Raw genomic sequence first — 22,101 nt, 5'->3', positions numbered from 1 at the left:
ATAGCATATCACGTAATAAAACTCTAAAAAGGTTGAATCCATTATGTTTCTTAAAAAATGTATGAAAATCTATTATTTATAAACATGTCTAAAGATCTCTTTGTAATATTACAGATAATCAAATTTGGAATAACACAACTCAAATATTATAAATCGTAATTACAATTTGTATTTAACATTTTAATTGCTACACATTTATTTTACCTATCAATCGAGCAACGTCGTGTTTTTTTGTCTAGCAAAGGATCCTACAAATTATACATAAGTAATCGTGTATTAGGATATATAACCTAAATAGTACATTTTAACCAAAGGAATTTGATGTGTAGTATAAATTTTTAAGTCGATTAGTACTTTAATTGATATTTCATTTATTTAACTAAGCCCATTTTTTTAGCTTCCACTTCGTAAATTAATAACCTCCACATTTTGACTACAAAAACTTCTGCTTCTTCATCCAATACCTGTAACATATATATTGTTATAAACTTAATTAATTATTAATTTACAAATAATAAAATAAAAATTATTTACCATCTGTACATCGTCAAGTATGCCCTGAGGAGAGCTACCAGCCATTACTTTACTACAAATAAAATCTACTAATGTAGGTTCAGGTTCACCAATGTATTCGATAATTTTCTTATTAATCCACGGCCTTATCCTCTTTTCCATTAACGTCTAATGAAAATTTAGAAAATTCATAAATACAAAGTAAGTCAAAATGTAGTCGGACATATTTAAAAGTGTTAAAAATACATCATACATTATCTATTACTGCCCAATCAAGCTGGTATCCAAACAAAGCATTTTTATCTGTAGGTATTTTGTCAATAAGGGATTTTATGTGTTTTCGTTTCTCTTCTTGACTTTTTGTACTTTCTTCTTTCCCAGCTTTAGGAGTTTCTTCACTAGATTTTTTCTTTTTCTCTTCACCATAGTCTAAAATTGAATTTGTACAAAACAAACATATATCATCTAAACAAAAAACACGTTAATACTTGAATCACTTGTAATTACCTAAAGGAACTAGTTTACGTTTCTTTGCATTATTAGCACCATCGTCATCATCGTCGTTATTAAATACATCTTTAACGTCGATCCGACCTTTCTTTTTACTCTGATTCGTTTGTTGCGAATTAACATTAATAGCTGTGCTTGGACTAGCAGGGGTTTTATTACCAATACCATGATCACCGCCACGATTGCCTCCACTTCCCATAGCAAATGGTACAAAGTTACCTGTAATGACACAGATGTGACATACAAATAAAGGATTTATTCTTACATAAGCTAAAAAATAACATTGGTTACTCACTACTACCCGTTTTCTCTGGTTCACTAACAAGAGACATACGTGAATCTTCATCTAATGTGGGTGGAATGGATTGAACCGGTGTTGTTACTGTTTGATGAGAAGGTGATGACCTTGTACCCTTTACACTTTCTCTATCTGTTTCTATAACTTCCTCGTTTTCTTCGCCATCTCGATGATGATTTTGGTGATGACGATGATGCCTCCTATGATGGTGGTGATGTCTTGGTGGTGTCCTAGATGGTACTTCTGGCTGAGAAGCATCATCAAATTGCACACATTCGTCACTATCACTTTCGATTGGTTCAGTTTCTATAGGTGGCATAACTTCTTTTTCTTTTTTCACTACTTTCTCATCCTCTTCATCAATTATTGTAATAACTGGTTTAGGCTTATACTGTTCCTCCCTTTCAGCTTTCAACTATAATAAAGTATAGTATAAAGCATAATATATGTATTACATATTTATAATAATATTTCATTTCATGATAAAATGCCTAAATATTTTTTCAACAAGTGAATTTTATATAGTCAGTATGTATTCACTGCTACAATAATTCATTGAAATTATATTTGTAAATTAAAAATTCTTACTTAATTGAATTTATTATATCCATACTAATACATTTTGATTAAATTATGATGAACAGAAAAATTTAATTCTTTTGATGCATATTACACCAAAAATATTATTACACAGTATGTTAAATATTTTCTTTGTACTGATAGACTTCATTTATATAATTTTCAAATGCATAAGAAAAACTATGAGAAACAAAATTTTCGTATAAATAGAAAAATGAGTACATATGATGCCGACTGAATATCTTAATAAAAACTAATATCAGAATTACATACAAAAATACTTAAAAATATTTTACCCTTTCAAATTCGGCTGCTGGATCTGGATGTGAAGAATCAGCATAAAGTTTATCGCGGAGTCGTTGAAGTTCTTGACGTTCAGCACAACGATCTCGTGAGTCGGCTTCTGCTTCAAGTGCTCTCTCTTCCAACCGACGAGAAAGTTCCTTGCCTTTGTAATATTTAGCATCGTCTCTTTCATCATCATAATCTTCAAGAAATTCTTTTAAGCGTTTTGCTTCTCTTTCTCTTGCTTCCCGTTTTGCTCTACGTTTTTCCGCCTCTTTCTCATATTCCTTTTGTTTACGACGTTCCCGAGTTTCCCATGCTCTTAAACGCTCTTGATAAGCTGCCTCTTTTTCTCTGGCTCTTCTTTCGTTTTTCTTTCGTTCCTTCGCTTCTTCTTCTTCCTCCCTTTCACGCATAATTTCTCTTTCAGTTTTCCTCGCTTCTTCTCTTTCGCGTTCTCTTTCACGTTCCCTGTCTCTTTCTCTTTCTCTATCTCTTTCACGTTCACGTTCACGTTCTCTTTCACGATCACGATCTCTTTCTCGTTCTCTTTCTCTGTCTCTTTCTCGATCTCTATCTCTATCACGATCTCTATCACTTCTCTGACGATCCCTGTCTCGTTCCTTAGACCTAGAACAATATAGGAAACATTTACAATAAACTATATCTTATTTAGCATTTAAAAATTATCAATTGAAGACAAAGCATGAATATTTACACTATTTTTAGGTGTCTAAAATATAAAACGTAAAATTTTAAAATAGAAGTAGTCTTCCTCAAAAATGTTTAAATATTAGTACCTAGATTTAGACCGCCTTTTATCTCTTCTACTACTCCCGGTACTACTACTGCGACCCTTATGAGACGTAGGACTACCAGGATCTCCGTCTTGTTCATCTTTAGTATTGCTACCATCTCGCCTATCTCGTCGCTCTTTTTCACGTTTCTCTCGTTCTTCTTTTTCAACAGCTTCTTTCTTCCGTTTTACTTGAGCTTTCTCCTCCTCCTGCTTCTATAAAACACAAAAATAGGAAAATAGGTGAGACCAAATAATCAAAGCAAACTTATCAGGCTGTGATAATAAAACGCAAAAACTAGCAATCGTATCCTCCTGAGTTATAAAAATTAAAGGGTAAAAAAAGGTTACTGTAAGTGTAAAGTCAAATTAATGAAATATACAATGATTTGCATAAAATATTCGCGCAAATAGTTTATATTATTCAAAAAATAATATTATAGATTTAGAGCTTAATAAGAAATATTAAAGAACATGAAAAATATACTAATATTATCTTATGCACAGTATTTCAATAATATCAACAAAATGACAAATTTTTATCATTTGAAATAAATATTTCACAAAGAAACTTTATGAAAACACTTGAAAATTTACTTTTATTTTTTAATTTATTATGTTCAAATTTTATATAAATATTTTTAGTATCTAACATTATAAAGATTGCAATGTTGAACGATTACTAGTTACACAAAAATTAATCACATGTCAAGTATCATAATTCTGTTCATCTCAATGTAGTATACTCACTCCACTGGAGTATGCTCGGTCAGCAGCATCTTATGAAATCTTGTTTACATATCAATTACCTAAGTGCAGGTATAAATTTTGGAAACAAGCATAAGAAATTTCTTAAGCTCTACTTAAATTAAGAATACCTTAATGCTAACAGACGCATTGTAGAGGCCACCCAATGTACTTACAACATTGCAAATGTGCCTGTAAATCAATAGTGTCTAAAGCTATATAAGTCTAAGAGTCGAAAGGGGTGAATATTTAGATTTCTTGTCAATACTCAATAATTATTAGAAAGTATTATACCAATCAGAAGCGGAGTCATCATGAAGAAGGGATTCCACCAAAACATCTTTCACTTTTGCCAAGAAACTGTCACACGTCTGTCAACTTTGTTTTCTTCTGGCTATGCAGCTGATGCAGCAAACTGTTGGATATCAAATGCACAATAGTTTGCCCACCCTTATCGTTCCGTATAATCAACGTAACGTCTTAGAAATAAATTAGTATGGTTCATCCTTACTTGATATAATAGTAACAATAATGGGTTACTGCTTGGAGAGTCCTAAATCATAGACTCTGATGAATATTATTTTTATAATAATAGATTAACCCAACACTGCTTATTCCATCCTACTTATAACATTGTCAATATGGTCTATGTAAAGCCATTAGTAATCTATGATAAATATAAGAAAAAACATTCAACATGATGAGTTGTTTTTCCTTATGTTTCAAGATTAAATATCCATACAATAACCCATAATCTTTTAAACTAATAAGGATAGAGTAACTGAGTGCATAAAAATAGATGCACATATGAGGAAAAAAACACTGTTGAAACATGAAATATCAGTGGTCATAGGTATTCAGATGGGCAGTTCACTAACAAAACTACTAGAACCGAATGGTTGTGTTGGCTCATGGTTGTGGAGTTTACTCACGGTGTGAAGTTGACTTGGTCAGTCAGTGTGGTGGTACCGGAGAATGGAGGAGCGCGCACCTAGGTACTACATGTCTGATCGAGACGCTGACAGAAGCTGTTTACACAAAATAAAGACAACAACTGAACAGTCGCCATTGTGAAGACAAAATCATTTCATTGTGTGTAGGATTCAGAAAGGCTCGATCCTATTAATAATCTATCTAAGAATATATTATAAAATATGTCAGCGTCAAATTTCTTTGTTCAAAATGATATCTTTTACCAATCCTAGGCAATGCGTAAAAACAATTGGAATGGCACTTTACTGATCTTCTATGTACCAGTACTAGACTGCTAGACTTTGATACATTATAAATTAAGATTACAACAATTAAAACGACAACAATACTAAATTATGTAATCTTTATAATAAAGAAAATCAAGCTATTATTTATTTATTTACATGGGACAGATCCATTAGTGTACCAATATAATTAAGATACATGCAGAAAATAATGTCACTGGAACATTCTAAATTAATTATGTAATGGCAAATTGAATATAATTTTTAACGATATCAATTTCATAATTATGACAAATTTTTTTAGTATAATCAATCTGTAATATATAATAATAATGCTGCATGTACTTTAAAATATCATTACTGGAGCCATCCAATTTTTTTTATTCATATTATCTTACATTCTATTTTAATATTACACAAATTCTTTATTTTTAAAGATTATAAGATTTAATTTTTTAATACCTCTTCTTTCAAGCTAATTGTTATAAAAAAAATATCATAAAATTAAATAAAACATTATAAAAAAATTAAATAAAATATTACATTTTTGAAAGAATACTAGTGCTAGCAGTTTAGCAAAACAAGTATAGAAGCAGATAAAGAAATTTGATTATATGGAATAACTTGTGTTCAAAATACAATAGCAATAATGCTATTAATATAACGCAGAATTATATGCGACGAGTTAAGAAAATGGAGTTCCAATAGAAACAGATTTATTGGCTACATGGTGTCAGCATGTTGTAGAGTTACGAGATTCTCCCGTCTTAATATCGCACATTTCTTGTTTTTTCATGTTTTGTTGGTTGGATATACTCTGACTTACCGACGAGGCTGCAGCTGCCTGCGAAAATACGAGGGATGTGCTGTGATTGACTCCCTTCAGAGCCAATGAGTGAGTGAAAGAGTGGTCCCCACACACAGCATTCCTAGGCGTGTGCGTTTGCTGTGTGCGACGCACGCTGCCTGTTATTATAATTATAGCAACGAGTCACGGCTCCAATTATTTAGAGCTAACATAGCACACACGCACTTTATCACAAAATACTTAGAGTCTAAAGTTTATAACTATGCACTCGTAATCCTCTTTTGCCTGCCCAAATGTATTTAATCTTTTATATAGATATGCTGCGATTTCAATCAACAATTTTCTAATGTGAATCATAAATATGCATAAAACATTTAGAAGCCCATAATATTTACAATCATTATATTATTTGAATTGTAAAAACATCTGAACATTTATCACGTATAAATTTTACCAATTATAAGTCAATAAAAATACAACCATCCAAAAATGAATTAAGTACTTTATGAATTTAATCATTGATAGAATCAAAAAGTGTTATAACTTGTTAAACTTAGTACAAGTTTTAACTGACTATAATTTGAAAATACTGTATAAAACTCTTTTTTATTCAGGTTTTAAAATAACAATGTTTTAATATATTGCTATTTCTCTCCATCTATAAAATATTCCATTTCAATTCTTTATTTGAAAAACGAAAAAGAAAAATTTAATATAATGTTTTCTGAAGATAGTAGCATAAATACTACAAAGTATTACAAACATATTCTTAATCACATTTATATGAAACAAAAACATCAAATGATCTCTTTATTAATACTGAAATATTAAACAAATGCAGGAGAAGTAAGAGGATTTCAAAAATATAATATATTGCAGCCAAAATTTTGCTCAAAAAAGAAATTTCTTTTTTTTCGTAGAAAAAATTTAAAAAATAATGTGTTGCATATCATATGCACAAAAATACACGTGACAAACATTATTTACCCATTAAAATAGCATAAAACAATCTTTTAGAAAAAACTACAGTATCTTATAGAATAATGTTTATAATTCTTCGTAAAAAATTCACATAATCAACACTAACAATTTTATAGAATTGTTAATATCCATATACCTAAATTTTTGCAAATTTTTTACCCAATCTTATTAGACCACAATTTTTGATACCTTCTAATATTTTGGTATATCATATCCGATAATATGACCAAAAAGAAGGGCAGAAAAGTAGGAATGACATAACAGGTCTTTTAAAAATAATTGTAAAAATAATTACCTTCATAACCTCCCTGAATTTTCCAATTTCTCTGGTAATCAAGTCTCTTTTACTTTCTTCTATTTCTGCATCATCCAAGTTCAAAGATTTTGCAACCATTTTCGTTTGATGTTCCTCTAGAACATATTATAAAATAACATTTGTTAATATGTGAAATTAATTTAATATTCTGCCAGGAGTAGAATTAGTGTACTACCAGGAGCAGCTTGAGCCATTTCTAGATCAGCTGCATGTTCAGCTATGATTTGATTAATACGTGCTAATGCATCTGCATCCACTACTCTCATACCCTCATCCATGTAATCTTCACCTTCTTCTCCCTCTGCCCCTTCAATTGATGTTTCATCCTGTAAAGGTGACTGGCCACCTCTTAATTTTTTCCTTCTTTCCGCTATAATACATACAAAAGTAACAAAATAAAATAAGTTATCAACATATATCTACATAAATATTCTACATATTTTACATTTACCTTTAAACTGATCCAAAACAACTTTAGCTTTTGCATCAACCTTGACAACAAGCTTTTTTGTACCTATTTCCATATCATGAAGTAATCTAACTGCTCTAAGACCAGCATCTGGACCTGCATATTCACAAAATCCAAATGCTTGTACTCTCTTCCATGAAAGGACATGGCCACAGGCTCCCAAAATATGTCGAATCATCACATCAGGTGCTCTTTCCATAATGTTACCAATAAATACAGTAACTGGTGGACCAGATTCTCTCTCGCGACGACGATTATTGTCATGACGATTTTGATTACGTGCATACCGAACAGCTGGAGCTGAGGTCTGCATCGCAGATACGGGTGTTGGAATCATCTATGTTTTATAAATGGTAGTATTCTTAATAATGCACATCTCTACTCATGCAAACCAGAATCTCCCCTCCCCCTAATAGCACATTAATCTTTCTTCTTTTATTATCTTTTATTACGAAACCAAAACATGCATATATTAAATATAAAATACTTAAAATGAAAATCTGTATCAGAAACTATAATCTTAGAAAATTATGATTGTACCCATACAATTAGTCTACAGCATAAATAATTAAATAATGTGCATTCCATTTAACAAAAAATATTAATACATTAACACAGAACAAGTGTATTAGCATATAGAGAAAGTTGTAATTATGATATAATTAATAACATTTAAAAATATAAAACTATATGATCATTTCATATTACCTACTGTTTAACATGTTAATTTATTTGCAGGAAATAAAATCAAACATTACATGCATTTTGCTTTTATTTTTTAATATAAATAAAAATATTTATTACTAAATACTTCTGGCACTTGAATAGATGACAGTTTATCTTTAATTTAGATGGCAATAAAGTTATATAAAGTAATTAAGTGATTACAAATGAATGGACTTTTAGTTACATATAAAATTATAATTATTTGGAATAAATAAAAGAGATTAACTTTTGACAAATACTTAATATATATATTTTTTTTATACACTATACATAAAAGAATTTTATATCTTCACAGTTATTTCATATTAAAATTATAATTACAAAACAAAAGAAAATAATTAGTTATTTGATTAAAATCATTTTGCAAGTGTAGAAAATTCTAACAAAAAAATATAAGTTTACCAATACCACACAAAGAGACAAACATGCTAAAATACTAGAATATTTAATTTTATATTTACTTACATGTGCCATAGGCATTACACCACCAATAATTGGTGGAGGTGCACCAACCATGTAAGGCATTGGTGGCATGCCTGGTATTCCCATTGGAGGTTGACCAGGGTAAGACATTTCTTACTTTAAATAATATTATGGCAGTGTCCTCACTGAAATATATAATACATTAATCTAATAGACCTAAAGACAATAAATATAAAAAACAAATTTCCTTAAAATTTTATTGTATAACAAAATGCATAAAAGATCTTGATTAAAATATTAAATATTTTCTGTACTCATTTTTAACCTATACTTACAATTATAAAATGATGGAAAAAACAAAAACTGAAACTTTAGTAAATTTGTAATAAAACTCTATAATTATAAATTATACTATCTGTACATTATATTATATAGTTATAAGAACATATATGTTTTATTCATACTATACTTGCAAAATAAAAATTGTACATAAAATGTTTTTAAAATTGTCATTAAATAACCTTTAATAAATAACACACTTAAGCACACTTTTTTGAGATATAGTTAAATGCAAAGAACAAGTTAATATTATATTTATTAACATTAGAAAACAAATATTTGAACTTTGCATTAACATTATTGAATATATAAGTTTAATATATAAAAACATGTTTTTGGTAATAGCTATAGATATCAGACAAGACACTAATGGATGCTTTAGTATTCTAACCATTAAATGATCTCAACAAAGGATTAATCCCGTACTTACATAATATATTTGAAAATACAAATAAAGCATCAACCATCATTTAAAAACTATTTACGTCATTTTATTAGGACTCTAAGACTAAGGAAATATTATAATAAACACACGAACTGAAACTTCCACTTTCACAATCCGTCAGATAGTAATCACTTCTTTTCGTCCATTACGGCTTCATGCGCTGATTGCTTCTAGAAGGCTATGGTTGATGGTACATTTCCCGTACGTTCAAAAACCTATCATAAAATACTCGTACTCTATATATTATATATCTATTTCGCTTTTGCCTTTAATTTCTTGAATTCTTGTCAAACTATATTGATACAATAGATATTAATGTTAAATAACAGATTATATACAATTATATCGTTTCTAATAAAAGAATATTTAATTTTAATTCAAACATTTATTTAAATATTTTGTTATATAAAAATCTTTGAAAAGTGATTAAATAAATCTATGTTTAGAAAGAGTAACATTAGAGTAACCAGTTTATTTATACATTAAATTACATTATAATTATGTCAGTTATGTTATATAATTTTTCTACACAATACTATTCACATATTTTTTAAATATTTAGAATTATAATATAATTCTTTTTTTTGTTACTACTCCCTTTGTTAAGTTTTTATAATAAAGTCTATTTGGAAAATATCTACATTAGAACGTAAAAAATATTTACACAAACGTTGCAGCAGTATTGTTAAATATTTAAAGAAATATATTTATATGAAAACAGTTATAACATTTTAATTTCTTTCCATTAAAATAAAAATCGATATAAAAGTCTGATACTCAATAATCGTCAAAAATTTATAAATGCTAAAAGTAACAATGTGCTTATGCTAAAAAAAAGTCCGTTTGAAAAACTGTATAAAAATTTATTAAGTCCTTATAATTCATTTTATATTTATGTAATGTACTTGGCTGTTAGAAATTTTGTGTTCTTTACAAAAAAATTATTTGCATAAAAAGCTAACACCAACTAATTACAGTAATCAATAATTAATAATAAATAAAGTTTAATAAAGATGAACAAGAAATATCTTTAATTTTTATAACACCATCAATATTCCTAACAGTTCTACATAATATTATTATAATTAATATATATTATTCTTAGAGGTTCTATGTAATTCGTTTGTCAGAAGCATTTCAAAGCATGTATCCGCATGTTCTTTTATTTTTTATTGTTAACCGATCTGTCATTAGTTATTTTTGGTTAAGTTAATAATCTTACGCACCTAAATAGAGCGCGCTGTTATCGCAATTTGTTGGTGGATTTCCATGAAATAATCGTTTAAAATTAAGTATAATAGTAAATTACATATCTCAAAGAAAGTTGCTAATAAAAATGAATATATTATATAAGAATAACAAATCACATAATATAATGAAATATTAAAAGTATGACATTGTTTTATAATTTTTGTTGCACTTAATATCTTATAAATTTAAAATACAGCTACAAAATAACATAAATAATTTCTAATTGCCAATTTTAGTGATATTTAAATACTTGGTCAAAAAAATGTAAATTTAAGGACGCCCTCTTCAGTTGATCGGTTTCCGTTAAACTCCTTAGTTCATGAAATGGCAGTGTGGTACATTCTTACGTTGGGTGAAATCTTTTCGGGGGATAATTAGAGTTCCAAAACACAAAAAGAAATACTTTAAATTATTGAAGATTCCGATGTGCCAAGCAATTAAAACAACTGTATGCAATGTCCTCTAATTCGTCTTTTGAGGTATATGAACTAAAATGAAACAGTATTCTGTGTTTTTTATTACTAGATAACTATTTTGGTTGACAGTTGGACATGAAATCCATAAAATTAGATTTTTTAGTCTAATTTACACGAATAAAAAGCAATATTATTCTGTAAAACAAAATAGTGAATTACATGTGAATTTTTGGAAAAATATAAGATATGATAATAATTTTTACATTAATATTTACATAATTTATATTTATTAAATAACCTTATTAACTAGTATTTAAATAATGCATTTTCTGTTGCATTAAAGCGGCGATTACACATTAACATAGAATACACATTTTTCTTTTTTATCATTTTATATTGTAATCTTAATACTTAATTATTATATAGCAATGTGTCTACTAAAATATTATCTAATTTAATTAAAGAAATAAATAAATAAATTACGATATAATTAAATTTAAAATATGAAACAAAAGTGTTTATAATATAGGTTATATTACTAATATGAATGTATTACTTGAATATATTAATATTATAAATTAAAAGTTTAAAGTTTTTCCAATTGTTCATAATGTCATAATATATAATGAAATCTCTTTTTTTTATATATTTCAATACATAAATTTTATATAATTTTCTTTTAAATAATTATTGATTTTTATGTTTATACATAATTGAATTACATATTTATATATTAAATTTAATAAATGTATACCTATTTTTAATATTTCTTCTCAATACTTTTATTATTATACTTATAAGAAAATAAAATTTAAACATAAGTCAAAAATATTAATATTTTAATCCTTATGTAAAAAGTAAATTTTGGATTAATTATTTATATAATCTTATATAGAAAGTTTTTATATGAAATATCAGATACTAACAATGTTTTTAATAATTTTATTTATGTATGTGTTCTTTCAAATTTATATATAAAGTATGTAATGAAAATAAGCTTAGTTTCATAAGTGGCTATAAATTCTATAGCATAATTTGAAAATGTATACAAACTTTTATTTACAATAAATAGTTAATATTTTGATTGTAGTGTAATGTACAAGTTAATGGAGTATTGCATTTTGTATAAATAAATATATAGTGATAATGGCACCGAGACGAGTTGAAGAAATACCTGTTAAAAGAGTGGCAGCATTAGGTTGCAAATTACCTAATCAATTACCAGCTGGTGAAATACTGACAGATATTACTCAAAAAAAATGGAAATTAGGACACACAATAGGATATGGTGGATTTGGTGATATATATTTAGGTATTTTTCTTTATTGAAATACCTTTTCCCTTAATTTAAAATACCAATACTATTAGATAAAAAGATAAACATTTATATATTTTATCAAATTACTTTTAAAACATTAATATAATACAAAATTTACTTAAAACAAAATTATCCCAAATATATTTTTATTTTCACAAAAGTATGTTATTTGTATTTTAAATAAAAAATAACTTTTATTATTAATATTTAATTTTTAAAACTTTTATTATAGCATCAAATGACATTAATGCACCAATTGAACAAGATGCAAAATATGTAATAAAAATTGAACCACATAATAATGGACCACTTTTTGTTGAAATGAATTTTTATATAAGAGCAGCTCGAAAACATATGAGTAAGTAATTTAATTATATGTGATATATATAATTTACATTTTATAGTTACATTATTACTATAAATTTCAGTTGATACTTGGTGCAAGTCACAAGGAAAAAGACGAATAGGTGTTCCAACATATGAAGGATCAGGTTCTCACATATATCAAGGACAGAAATATAGATTCTTAGTCATTCCAAGATATGGCATTGATATTGGAAAATTGTTTATATCAAATGGGAAAAAATTACCAATTAAACTTGTTAACAGGCTAACTGTTTTAAGATATGATAATAATTTTTACATTAATATTTACATAATTTATATTTATTAAATAACCTTATTAACTAGTATTTAAATAATGCATTTTCTGTTGCATTAAAGCGGCGATTACACATTAACATAGAATACACATTTTTCTTTTTTATCATTTTATATTGTAATCTTAATACTTAATTATTATATAGCAATGTGTCTACTAAAATATTATCTAATTTAATTAAAGAAATAAATAAATAAATTACGATATAATTAAATTTAAAATATGAAACAAAAGTGTTTATAATATAGGTTATATTACTAATATGAATGTATTACTTGAATATATTAATATTATAAATTAAAAGTTTAAAGTTTTTCCAATTGTTCATAATGTCATAATATATAATGAAATCTCTTTTTTTTATATATTTCAATACATAAATTTTATATAATTTTCTTTTACATAATTATTGATTTTTATGTTTATACATAATTGAATTACATATTTATATATTAAATTTAATAAATGTATACCTATTTTTAATATTTCTTCTCAATACTTTTATTATTATACTTATAAGAAAATAAAATTTAAACATAAGTCAAAAATATTAATATTTTAATCCTTATGTAAAAAGTAAATTTTGGATTAATTATTTATATAATCTTATATAGAAAGTTTTTATATGAAATATCAGATACTAACAATGTTTTTAATAATTTTATTTATGTATGTGTTCTTTCAAATTTATATATAAAGTATGTAATGAAAATAAGCTTAGTTTCATAAGTGGCTATAAATTCTATAGCATAATTTGAAAATGTATACAAACTTTTATTTACAATAAATAGTTAATATTTTGATTGTAGTGTAATGTACAAGTTAATGGAGTATTGCATTTTGTATAAATAAATATATAGTGATAATGGCACCGAGACGAGTTGAAGAAATACCTGTTAAAAGAGTGGCAGCATTAGGTTGCAAATTACCTAATCAATTACCAGCTGGTGAAATACTGACAGATATTACTCAAAAAAAATGGAAATTAGGACACACAATAGGATATGGTGGATTTGGTGATATATATTTAGGTATTTTTCTTTATTGAAATACCTTTTCCCTTAATTTAAAATACCAATACTATTAGATAAAAAGATAAACATTTATATATTTTATCAAATTACTTTTAAAACATTAATATAATACAAAATTTACTTAAAACAAAATTATCCCAAATATATTTTTATTTTCACAAAAGTATGTTATTTGTATTTTAAATAAAAAATAACTTTTATTATTAATATTTAATTTTTAAAACTTTTATTATAGCATCAAATGACATTAATGCACCAATTGAACAAGATGCAAAATATGTAATAAAAATTGAACCACATAATAATGGACCACTTTTTGTTGAAATGAATTTTTATATAAGAGCAGCTCGAAAACATATGAGTAAGTAATTTAATTATATGTGATATATATAATTTACATTTTATAGTTACATTATTACTATAAATTTCAGTTGATACTTGGTGCAAGTCACAAGGAAAAAGACGAATAGGTGTTCCAACATATGAAGGATCAGGTTCTCACATATATCAAGGACAGAAATATAGATTCTTAGTCATTCCAAGATATGGCATTGATATTGGAAAATTGTTTATATCAAATGGGAAAAAATTACCAATTAAACTTGTTAACAGGCTAACTGTTCAAATGGTATGTAATTACAAAAATAATAAACTTAAAAATTTGATTAAAGAAATACAATTTAAAAATTAAAAAATTTGTATTTTTTTTTATCTTTATAGTCTCTTAATTTTATAATTTTTTTTGCATTTATGTAGTTGGATGCACTTGAATATATTCACAGTCAAGGATATGCTCATGCAGATGTTAAAGGGTCAAATATTTTGTTATCTTTAAGCGAAGAAGATATTACTACAAAAAAGTTTCAAGCTTATTTAGTTGATTATGGGTTAGCTTATCGTTTCCGTACAGGCGCAGGTATACATAAACCTTTTGTTCATGATGAAAGAAGAGCCCATGAAGGAACATTAGAATTTACATCAAGAGATGCACATCATGGAAGTAAGTTTTGTAGATTTAATACATATATTTTAGATCATTATGTTATGTAACATTATGTTTTATTTCACTGTAAATTAATATTATTACAGCACATTCAAGAAGAGGAGATTTAGAAACATTAGGGTATAATATTTTGCAATGGTTATGTGGTAAATTACCTTGGCAAAAGGAAAATGATAGTGCAACTTCTACTATGGATCCAGAAGAAGTGCATGCACAAAAAGAAATTTTACTTTCAAATTTACCTTTATTTATGGATAAATGTTTTCCTTACAAAAAAGAAACCCCGAGTAAGTTATTAAATTTTATATATAACTGTGAAATCTATTTCTAAATTTAATTTTACTTAAGTAAAAAGAATAATGTAAACATATTTTACTATTTTTTTATGGTTTATATAAAAGAATGTTTTGAAAATAAGTATTAATAATTCAATATTTTTTAACAGCTGCCATTATGGAATACATGAAATATGTTACTGAAATGGGATTTGAAACTAAACCTAATTATTCCTACCTACGTAGTTTATTTCAATATGGATCTAAGCAAAAGAATGATGTTCCTACATGTTTACATCGTATAAGAGAATCTAATGAAAATATTTCTTATCCCATGTCTTTCAAACGACCATACTTACGAGAAAGGAAACCTTGTAAACCCGTTAATGGCGAGGTATCGTTTTTTACATCTGTTATTAATATTTAATTTTATTTCATTGTGAAACAATAAACATTATTATTTTTAGATACGCGTAACGCGAAATACACAACCCAAATATCCAGTTGAACGAAAAAAATTTTGTTGGGAAGCAGTGTTAGCGCTCCATCCTGATAAACTCGCAAAAATTAGTCTACAAACTCCACCTTCGCCACTTACACCTCCTCCATCTCCTCCTCCTCCTCCATCCTTGCCTACATATGCTATGTTAAGCGTAATTCAAAAAATGAAAGAAAAACAATCAGGCGCATTTCGAACAAAATCGATACCAAAATCATTAGAGTAAGTATTATAATTTAATTTACCAGATATAATATAAATATAAGATAAAAACTGTATCTTTTTTGTAAATAGAGATCTTAAAACGAAATCGATGACACCAGCTATGGAACAAATAGTTCAATTAAAAGGGAAACCTTCTTTAACAACACTTTCTTTAGCTAAATCTTCTCCGCGTTTGACACGTTCCCGAGTAGCTAAATTAAAACGTAAGATTTTTTTTTTCTTTTTCTATATATATATTTTTTTGAAATGTTACTGAAACATATCATCAACTATAGTGCTTTAATTAAATCATTATTTCATTAGGACTTGGAAACAAGAAATCTTACAAACAAATACAAAGCAACAAAAGAAGAAAAGCTCCATCGACATAAGTATCTCTAAATATTACACATCTTCATTCCTTGGACAATGGAATCACCAACAAGTTATCTAAATAATGGATGTATAATTAAGTATTATTTCCTATTAGTTTATTTAGATTTTGTAAGAATATACTCTTGATTAAACTCCTGTTTAAAGGACAAAATTTCATTTATTAGGAATGCCTCAGGTGTACTTAGTACACTAACTTTTGTAAGACTGCTTTATTATCATGAGTTGTTGTTTAACAAACTGTATAATTAATATAAGATTTTTTTTTAGTAACTGTATAATGAACAAATAATTATAAACAGTTCAGCTGATAATTAGAGAAATCACATTGCTTCCTCTTAAAAACATAATTTCAATGTAAGTGAAGTAAGACTTGCTAATAGACACAATAATGGAAAATCACTAATTCTGCATATATAGAATATGTAATTTAATGTCATAGTAAACAAGTGATCTGAATATTACATTTAAGATACATTTTATTAAGTTGTTTAATTAAGTTAATTTTTAAAATAGTGTATGATTTTTAAAGTGTTTAAATTTTATTCAATATTTTTTTTTTATTATTATTATTATGGTTATTTTGCAAGTCATCAATATTTTGTCCTCATGTGATTGTGAGTAAATATTTTGTTACATCTGTACATTGATAATAGAATATTCTAATTGTATGACTAGGAAATCACTTATTCTTATAAGAATTTCTCATGGAATTTGATATATTAGTAACAATTATTTAAATAATTTTCTTTAAAAAAATATATATATATACACATGTATATATGTATGTGTAGGAGGGAGCGCGCGCGCGTGTGTATATGTATATATATATATTCAAACAAAAACCATTAATAGTGTCCATAATATAAATAAAGTTGTAGTATACTTTGAAGTAATAGAATTAATAGTAGTGAAATATAGGTAAAAATAATACACCCATAAACTGTTATTATTTCTGAACAGACCAGTATTAAGCCATTAAGTGCTTACATATGACTAAAAAACGACAGATTACGTTTGTTATTATGATTACAATATATCAACAAAAATGCGTGTGTAGCATAAATAAAACGACTAATATTTTAATTTAGTTCTAGATTTTATATATGACATTATATAACTAAAAAATACACATTTATGCTTCTAATATATTACAATACACCATATAATATTATCTCATGTCATTTTAATGTAATTTAAACTAATTTGTATTCATTCAGATCTAATATTTACATAACATTGTTACTCAAAACACAACCCATCATTGTATATAGTTATATTATAAGAGCCATGTATAGATGGAAGCAACAATTTATTTACAGTAAATTTGTGATAACTAATTTGTATTTTTTTAAGTTATGTGTACCTGTGCCAGAAAAGCAGTGTTGTTAAAGACTTAAAAATGTATTGTAATTAAATAAATACATATGCATTTGTAATCTTTTCTATAATACTAATATTTTACCGTATTTCTGGTTTATTATATTTCATTAATATAAGATACCTGATATGAGCTTTTTTATTTTCATAAATATTATTTTAATTTATTTATAGAATATATAATTACATATTTATTATATTAAACAAACAATACATAAATATTAACAGCACTGCATAAGATTCTTAAAGTATTGTTAATAAAGTTAATAGAAAGAGGACATAATAGAATTTACTTGCTAATTTATATTACATTATTACAATCAAATAAACAATAGTGATATAAGGAAATATCGAATAAATAACAAGAATAATGCATATGTACCAGGTATAGAATTACTTACATGTATATGTTATCATACATTTTATATATTATTGTATATTTGGAAAAATATAAAACAAAATAAATAAAATAAATTTTTTGACTAATGTTTTTTAATTACCTTTCACTAACAATTACTTTTACTAACAATTATTTATTAAAAATATTAACTAATAATAAGATAAAATATTGATTCATTTTTTGGTCAAATATTATATCTTTGATATTAAAAAGAATAATATATATAATTGATTATACTTAATAACAAAAAATTATATGATTTTAAATATTACCAGCGCCACAAGTGAATGAAGATTTAATCATACTAATGATTACAGGTAGTAAATAGATGCTACTACACCCGTGAAGTTTTGTGTGAACATTATTGTCTCAATCAACATAAAGATTCATAGACAGTTTTAATGATAATAAAAATGATAAAGATTGGATTACAATATTGTTTTACTTTAATAATCGAAAAGAATAAAATTCTGTGCATGGTTAACCTCATTTGTTCATTTTAAATATGTCATTAACTTATTGATTCAGATCTACACTATTTCGAAAGAATGTTACATTAATAATTTTTACTTACAATTAGTTGCATAACTAATTAAAAAACTAAACTGTAAAAATTGTATTATTAAACTTTATAATATATAATGATAATTTTATCTTTGCTTTTTTATTTTTGTGATCATGTACTTACTCAAAAATACGAGGGTTGTTTCAAAAGTTCTACATTAGATCCTGATTTACCAACCCTGATATTAAATCGTGCTAATACACCAACAGAATGTATCAAAGAATGTCGTTCCCGTTATTATATGTAAGTTATTATTGTATTATTTATTACAAATGTTATAATATTTAATATCTTTTAATTAAAAGTGAAATTAATATTAATAGGTTTGCTGGTTTAATGAATGGTCAGCATTGCTTTTGTGGTAGTACATATGGTAGAAAAGGTGTATCAACTTCCTGTACTGTGCTTTGCATTGCTGATCCAAATAATTATTGTGGTAGTCAAGATGCAGTGAGTATTTATTCAACTGGACAAACAGGTATATCGTTTAAAAATTTACGATATTTTTATTCTATTTTAAATATTTATAAACTTAAAAATACATATACAGGTCCTAGTCCACCAAGAACCGTCGAAATAATTCATAGTGGATTAAATAGCTTGCAAATTACATGGGAACCACCCGACATTAGCAATGGAAATATTACACATTATACTTTAAAAGCAGTGGTTGTTCAAACGTTTACTTTAAATTTAATACCAGCTGTAGAAAGTCAAATACAAGGAGGAACTTCAAAGAATACTATTTTACAAGGTTTACAACCAGGCACAAAGTATAATGTATCAATTACTGCTACAAATACTCAAGCAGATAGTGAACCTATCTATATTTTGGGATGGACTTTAATAGGTCCACCTAATAAACCAATAATGCCAAAAATAATAGAACAAACAACTGATACTGTAACTGTTTTATTATCAGAAGGAAGTAGTGAATATGGCCCAGTTAGTGCTTACCAAATATTTGTTTGTCAACTTGGTATAATACCTCCATCAGGTCCCAATGTAACCTACTACAATTATGAAACATCAGTGCAACAAGGTTTGGGATATTATATTACTGGAGAATTTGAATCTTCAGAATTTTACAAATATAAAAAATTTATAGTGGGAAATGGAAAAATGGTTGGTACATATTACAATGCTCCATTGAATACTCAAACAATGCCACAAATAGGTTTAACGGTAATTTCTAAATTTCAAAGGCAAGTGCAGTATGCTTATTCAGATTTAATTAATAGATTGACAAGTTATAATGAAAATGAAAATGATAACGTGACTTTAACAACAATCATACTTTGTGTTGCTAATGGTCTTTTGGGAACATTACTCATCGCTTCGATAGTATTGTATTTTATATTACGACGACGCTATGAAAAATTTCGAATGAGAGAACTACCAGAACAGCAAGAACTTACATTACAAGGGCCATTGTACGAAGTTGACAATTTAGCATATATTCCAGAAGATGTACCTGAAAGGGTAAATCATTATCAAGAATTGAAAAAAAAGGTGTGGATTATACCACAAAACTTACTGATAATTAATGATACTGTAATACGTAGAGGACGATTTGGTACAGTACACACAGGTGTTGTTGAGAAAAATAACAAATCCACTACAGTAGCAATTCATAATATAGCTGATAAATTATTAAAAGCATCTGATAAAAGGCATATGTTACGAGAATTAGATATTTGTATTAAAGCATCTCCTATGAAGTATCTTGCCGACCTTGTAGGAACATGTGAAACACATGATACATTACATATTGTACTTGAATTGCCACCTCAAACATTAAAAACTTGTCTATTAGCTGCCAGATCTGGAAATATATTTCCTATTGAACAAATTTTACCTATAGGATCAATGATAGCATCTGCTTTACATCATCTTGAAAATTACAAAATTGTGCATGAACATCTTTGTGCACGTAGTGTAGGTCTTTCAAATCAATGGATACCCAAATTAATGGGTCATGGAATATCCAAATATGCTTTAGAAGATATAAAATATACGCGGTGGACGTCTATTGAATGTCTTGGCAATAAGAAAAAGCACCAATCAGCAGTAGTCTGGGCTTTTGGTGTACTTTTGTGGGAAATGCTTAGTATGGGTGGTACACCATATTCTAATTTTTCACTTGACAGTGAAGTGGAAGAAGCAATTGAGCAAGGAATTATATTACCACAACTACCAGATATTCCTGATCCATTATATGAAGTTATGTCATCTTGTTGGAGTATGGAAAGCCAGGAAAGACCATCATTTGCAGAATTAACGAGATTGGTAATTTAATTTACTTTGTTTTCCACTAAATATGTAAGAATAAAATATTTTGTATTTCTTGTCCTGATTATTCTATCTTATATTTTTAGGAAACTTTAAGCATTTGTCCAATTATGGGAATTACAGAACCATATTTACCAGAATTAGAATTAAATTAATGTTAGTAATAAACAAGTGTTCATATTCTTATATTTACATGATACTATGTATTGTACATAATAATCTTGTTAATCTATTTTTATTACATTTTTATTATTTTTATGTACTTTGCAGTTACCATTAAACGTAATTTACACACGAGATTTTATATTTTTTTTATGATGTTTTTATACTAAGTTCTTATTTTATATTTTTACATTTTTCTTATAAATCAAAATATTGTACAAATATTGTTGATAACTTTTTCTATTTACGTTTCTAAAATAAAATTAATAAAATGTACAATTCCCGTAAAATATAAATTTTTACTTGAAAAATAAAACAATGTAATAAACTAGTGTTACTTTAAAGACTGAAGAATAATGACAAAAAACTTTGAATTAAACTTTACAATAATGAAGGAAACATTTTTCAATATAATGATTTTAATAATTTTATTTCATTATTAAAATAACTAATTAAATTATTAAAAGATAATTATATTGCATAGAAACTTTCAATATTTTCAATTACACTAATTGTTCTTATATAAATAATATATATAATTGGTATCATATATTAATATAATTATGTACATATAAATTTATATACATTTAAAGTTATTATTTATAAATAACAAAAAGTGATCTCAATTTTTATACATATACATCTAGTACTTTATTGTTTCATAGTTAAATATAAGAATATATATTTTAAATTGTGCAATGTTTCAATTTTTATTTAATATAGAAGTTATTATTTGATAATACCATAGTAATTATCTCTCAGTTCAAAATGTTTTTGCAAATATTTATAACATTTG

The 22,101-nt window shown here is 26.3% G+C and overlaps 4 protein-coding genes across 4 annotated transcripts; 3 read left to right on the top strand and 1 right to left on the bottom strand.

Moving 5' to 3' along the window:
- Nucleotides 1-231: 231 nt before the first annotated feature.
- On the bottom strand, nucleotides 232-9,608 carry LOC108554652 (RNA-binding protein 25). The gene is made up of 12 exons (XM_017909996.1): nucleotides 9,438-9,608; nucleotides 8,711-8,853; nucleotides 7,502-7,856; nucleotides 7,226-7,420; nucleotides 7,030-7,145; nucleotides 2,986-3,197; nucleotides 2,197-2,815; nucleotides 1,319-1,736; nucleotides 1,021-1,242; nucleotides 767-942; nucleotides 535-681; nucleotides 232-464 (listed from the first exon to the last, which is right to left on the bottom strand). The coding sequence occupies exons 2-12, from the start codon at nucleotides 8,816-8,818 to the stop codon at nucleotides 372-374; spliced, it is 2,661 nt and encodes an 886-aa protein (XP_017765485.1). The 5' UTR covers nucleotides 8,819-8,853; nucleotides 9,438-9,608; the 3' UTR covers nucleotides 232-371.
- Nucleotides 9,609-11,041: 1,433 nt separating this feature from the next.
- LOC108554637 (serine/threonine-protein kinase VRK1-like) lies at nucleotides 11,042-13,134 on the top strand. The gene is made up of 5 exons (XM_017909979.1): nucleotides 11,042-11,182; nucleotides 12,210-12,431; nucleotides 12,670-12,795; nucleotides 12,866-13,046; nucleotides 13,128-13,134. Exons 2-5 carry the CDS (start codon nucleotides 12,266-12,268, stop codon nucleotides 13,132-13,134), a joined length of 480 nt encoding a protein of 159 aa, XP_017765468.1. The 5' UTR covers nucleotides 11,042-11,182; nucleotides 12,210-12,265.
- Nucleotides 13,135-13,914: 780 nt separating this feature from the next.
- LOC108554643 (serine/threonine-protein kinase VRK1) lies at nucleotides 13,915-16,547 on the top strand. The gene is made up of 9 exons (XM_017909987.1): nucleotides 13,915-14,129; nucleotides 14,368-14,493; nucleotides 14,564-14,760; nucleotides 14,889-15,132; nucleotides 15,222-15,422; nucleotides 15,581-15,804; nucleotides 15,878-16,131; nucleotides 16,204-16,337; nucleotides 16,438-16,547. Exons 1-9 carry the CDS (start codon nucleotides 13,964-13,966, stop codon nucleotides 16,503-16,505), a joined length of 1,614 nt encoding a protein of 537 aa, XP_017765476.1. The 5' UTR covers nucleotides 13,915-13,963; the 3' UTR covers nucleotides 16,506-16,547.
- A 2,380-nt stretch (nucleotides 16,548-18,927) lies between these two features.
- On the top strand, nucleotides 18,928-21,298 carry LOC108554642 (angiopoietin-1 receptor). The gene is made up of 4 exons (XM_017909986.1): nucleotides 18,928-19,094; nucleotides 19,175-19,329; nucleotides 19,402-21,140; nucleotides 21,230-21,298. Exons 1-4 carry the CDS (start codon nucleotides 18,928-18,930, stop codon nucleotides 21,296-21,298), a joined length of 2,130 nt encoding a protein of 709 aa, XP_017765475.1.
- Nucleotides 21,299-22,101: the final 803 nt, after the last annotated feature.

Source organism: Eufriesea mexicana, unplaced genomic scaffold (genome assembly GCF_001483705.2).
Source record: "Eufriesea mexicana isolate 0111107269 unplaced genomic scaffold, ASM148370v2 scaffold39182, whole genome shotgun sequence".
In the NCBI taxonomy this organism is placed as follows: Eukaryota; Metazoa; Arthropoda; class Insecta; order Hymenoptera; family Apidae; genus Eufriesea; species Eufriesea mexicana.
This window is presented reverse-complemented; position numbering and strand designations above follow the sequence as displayed.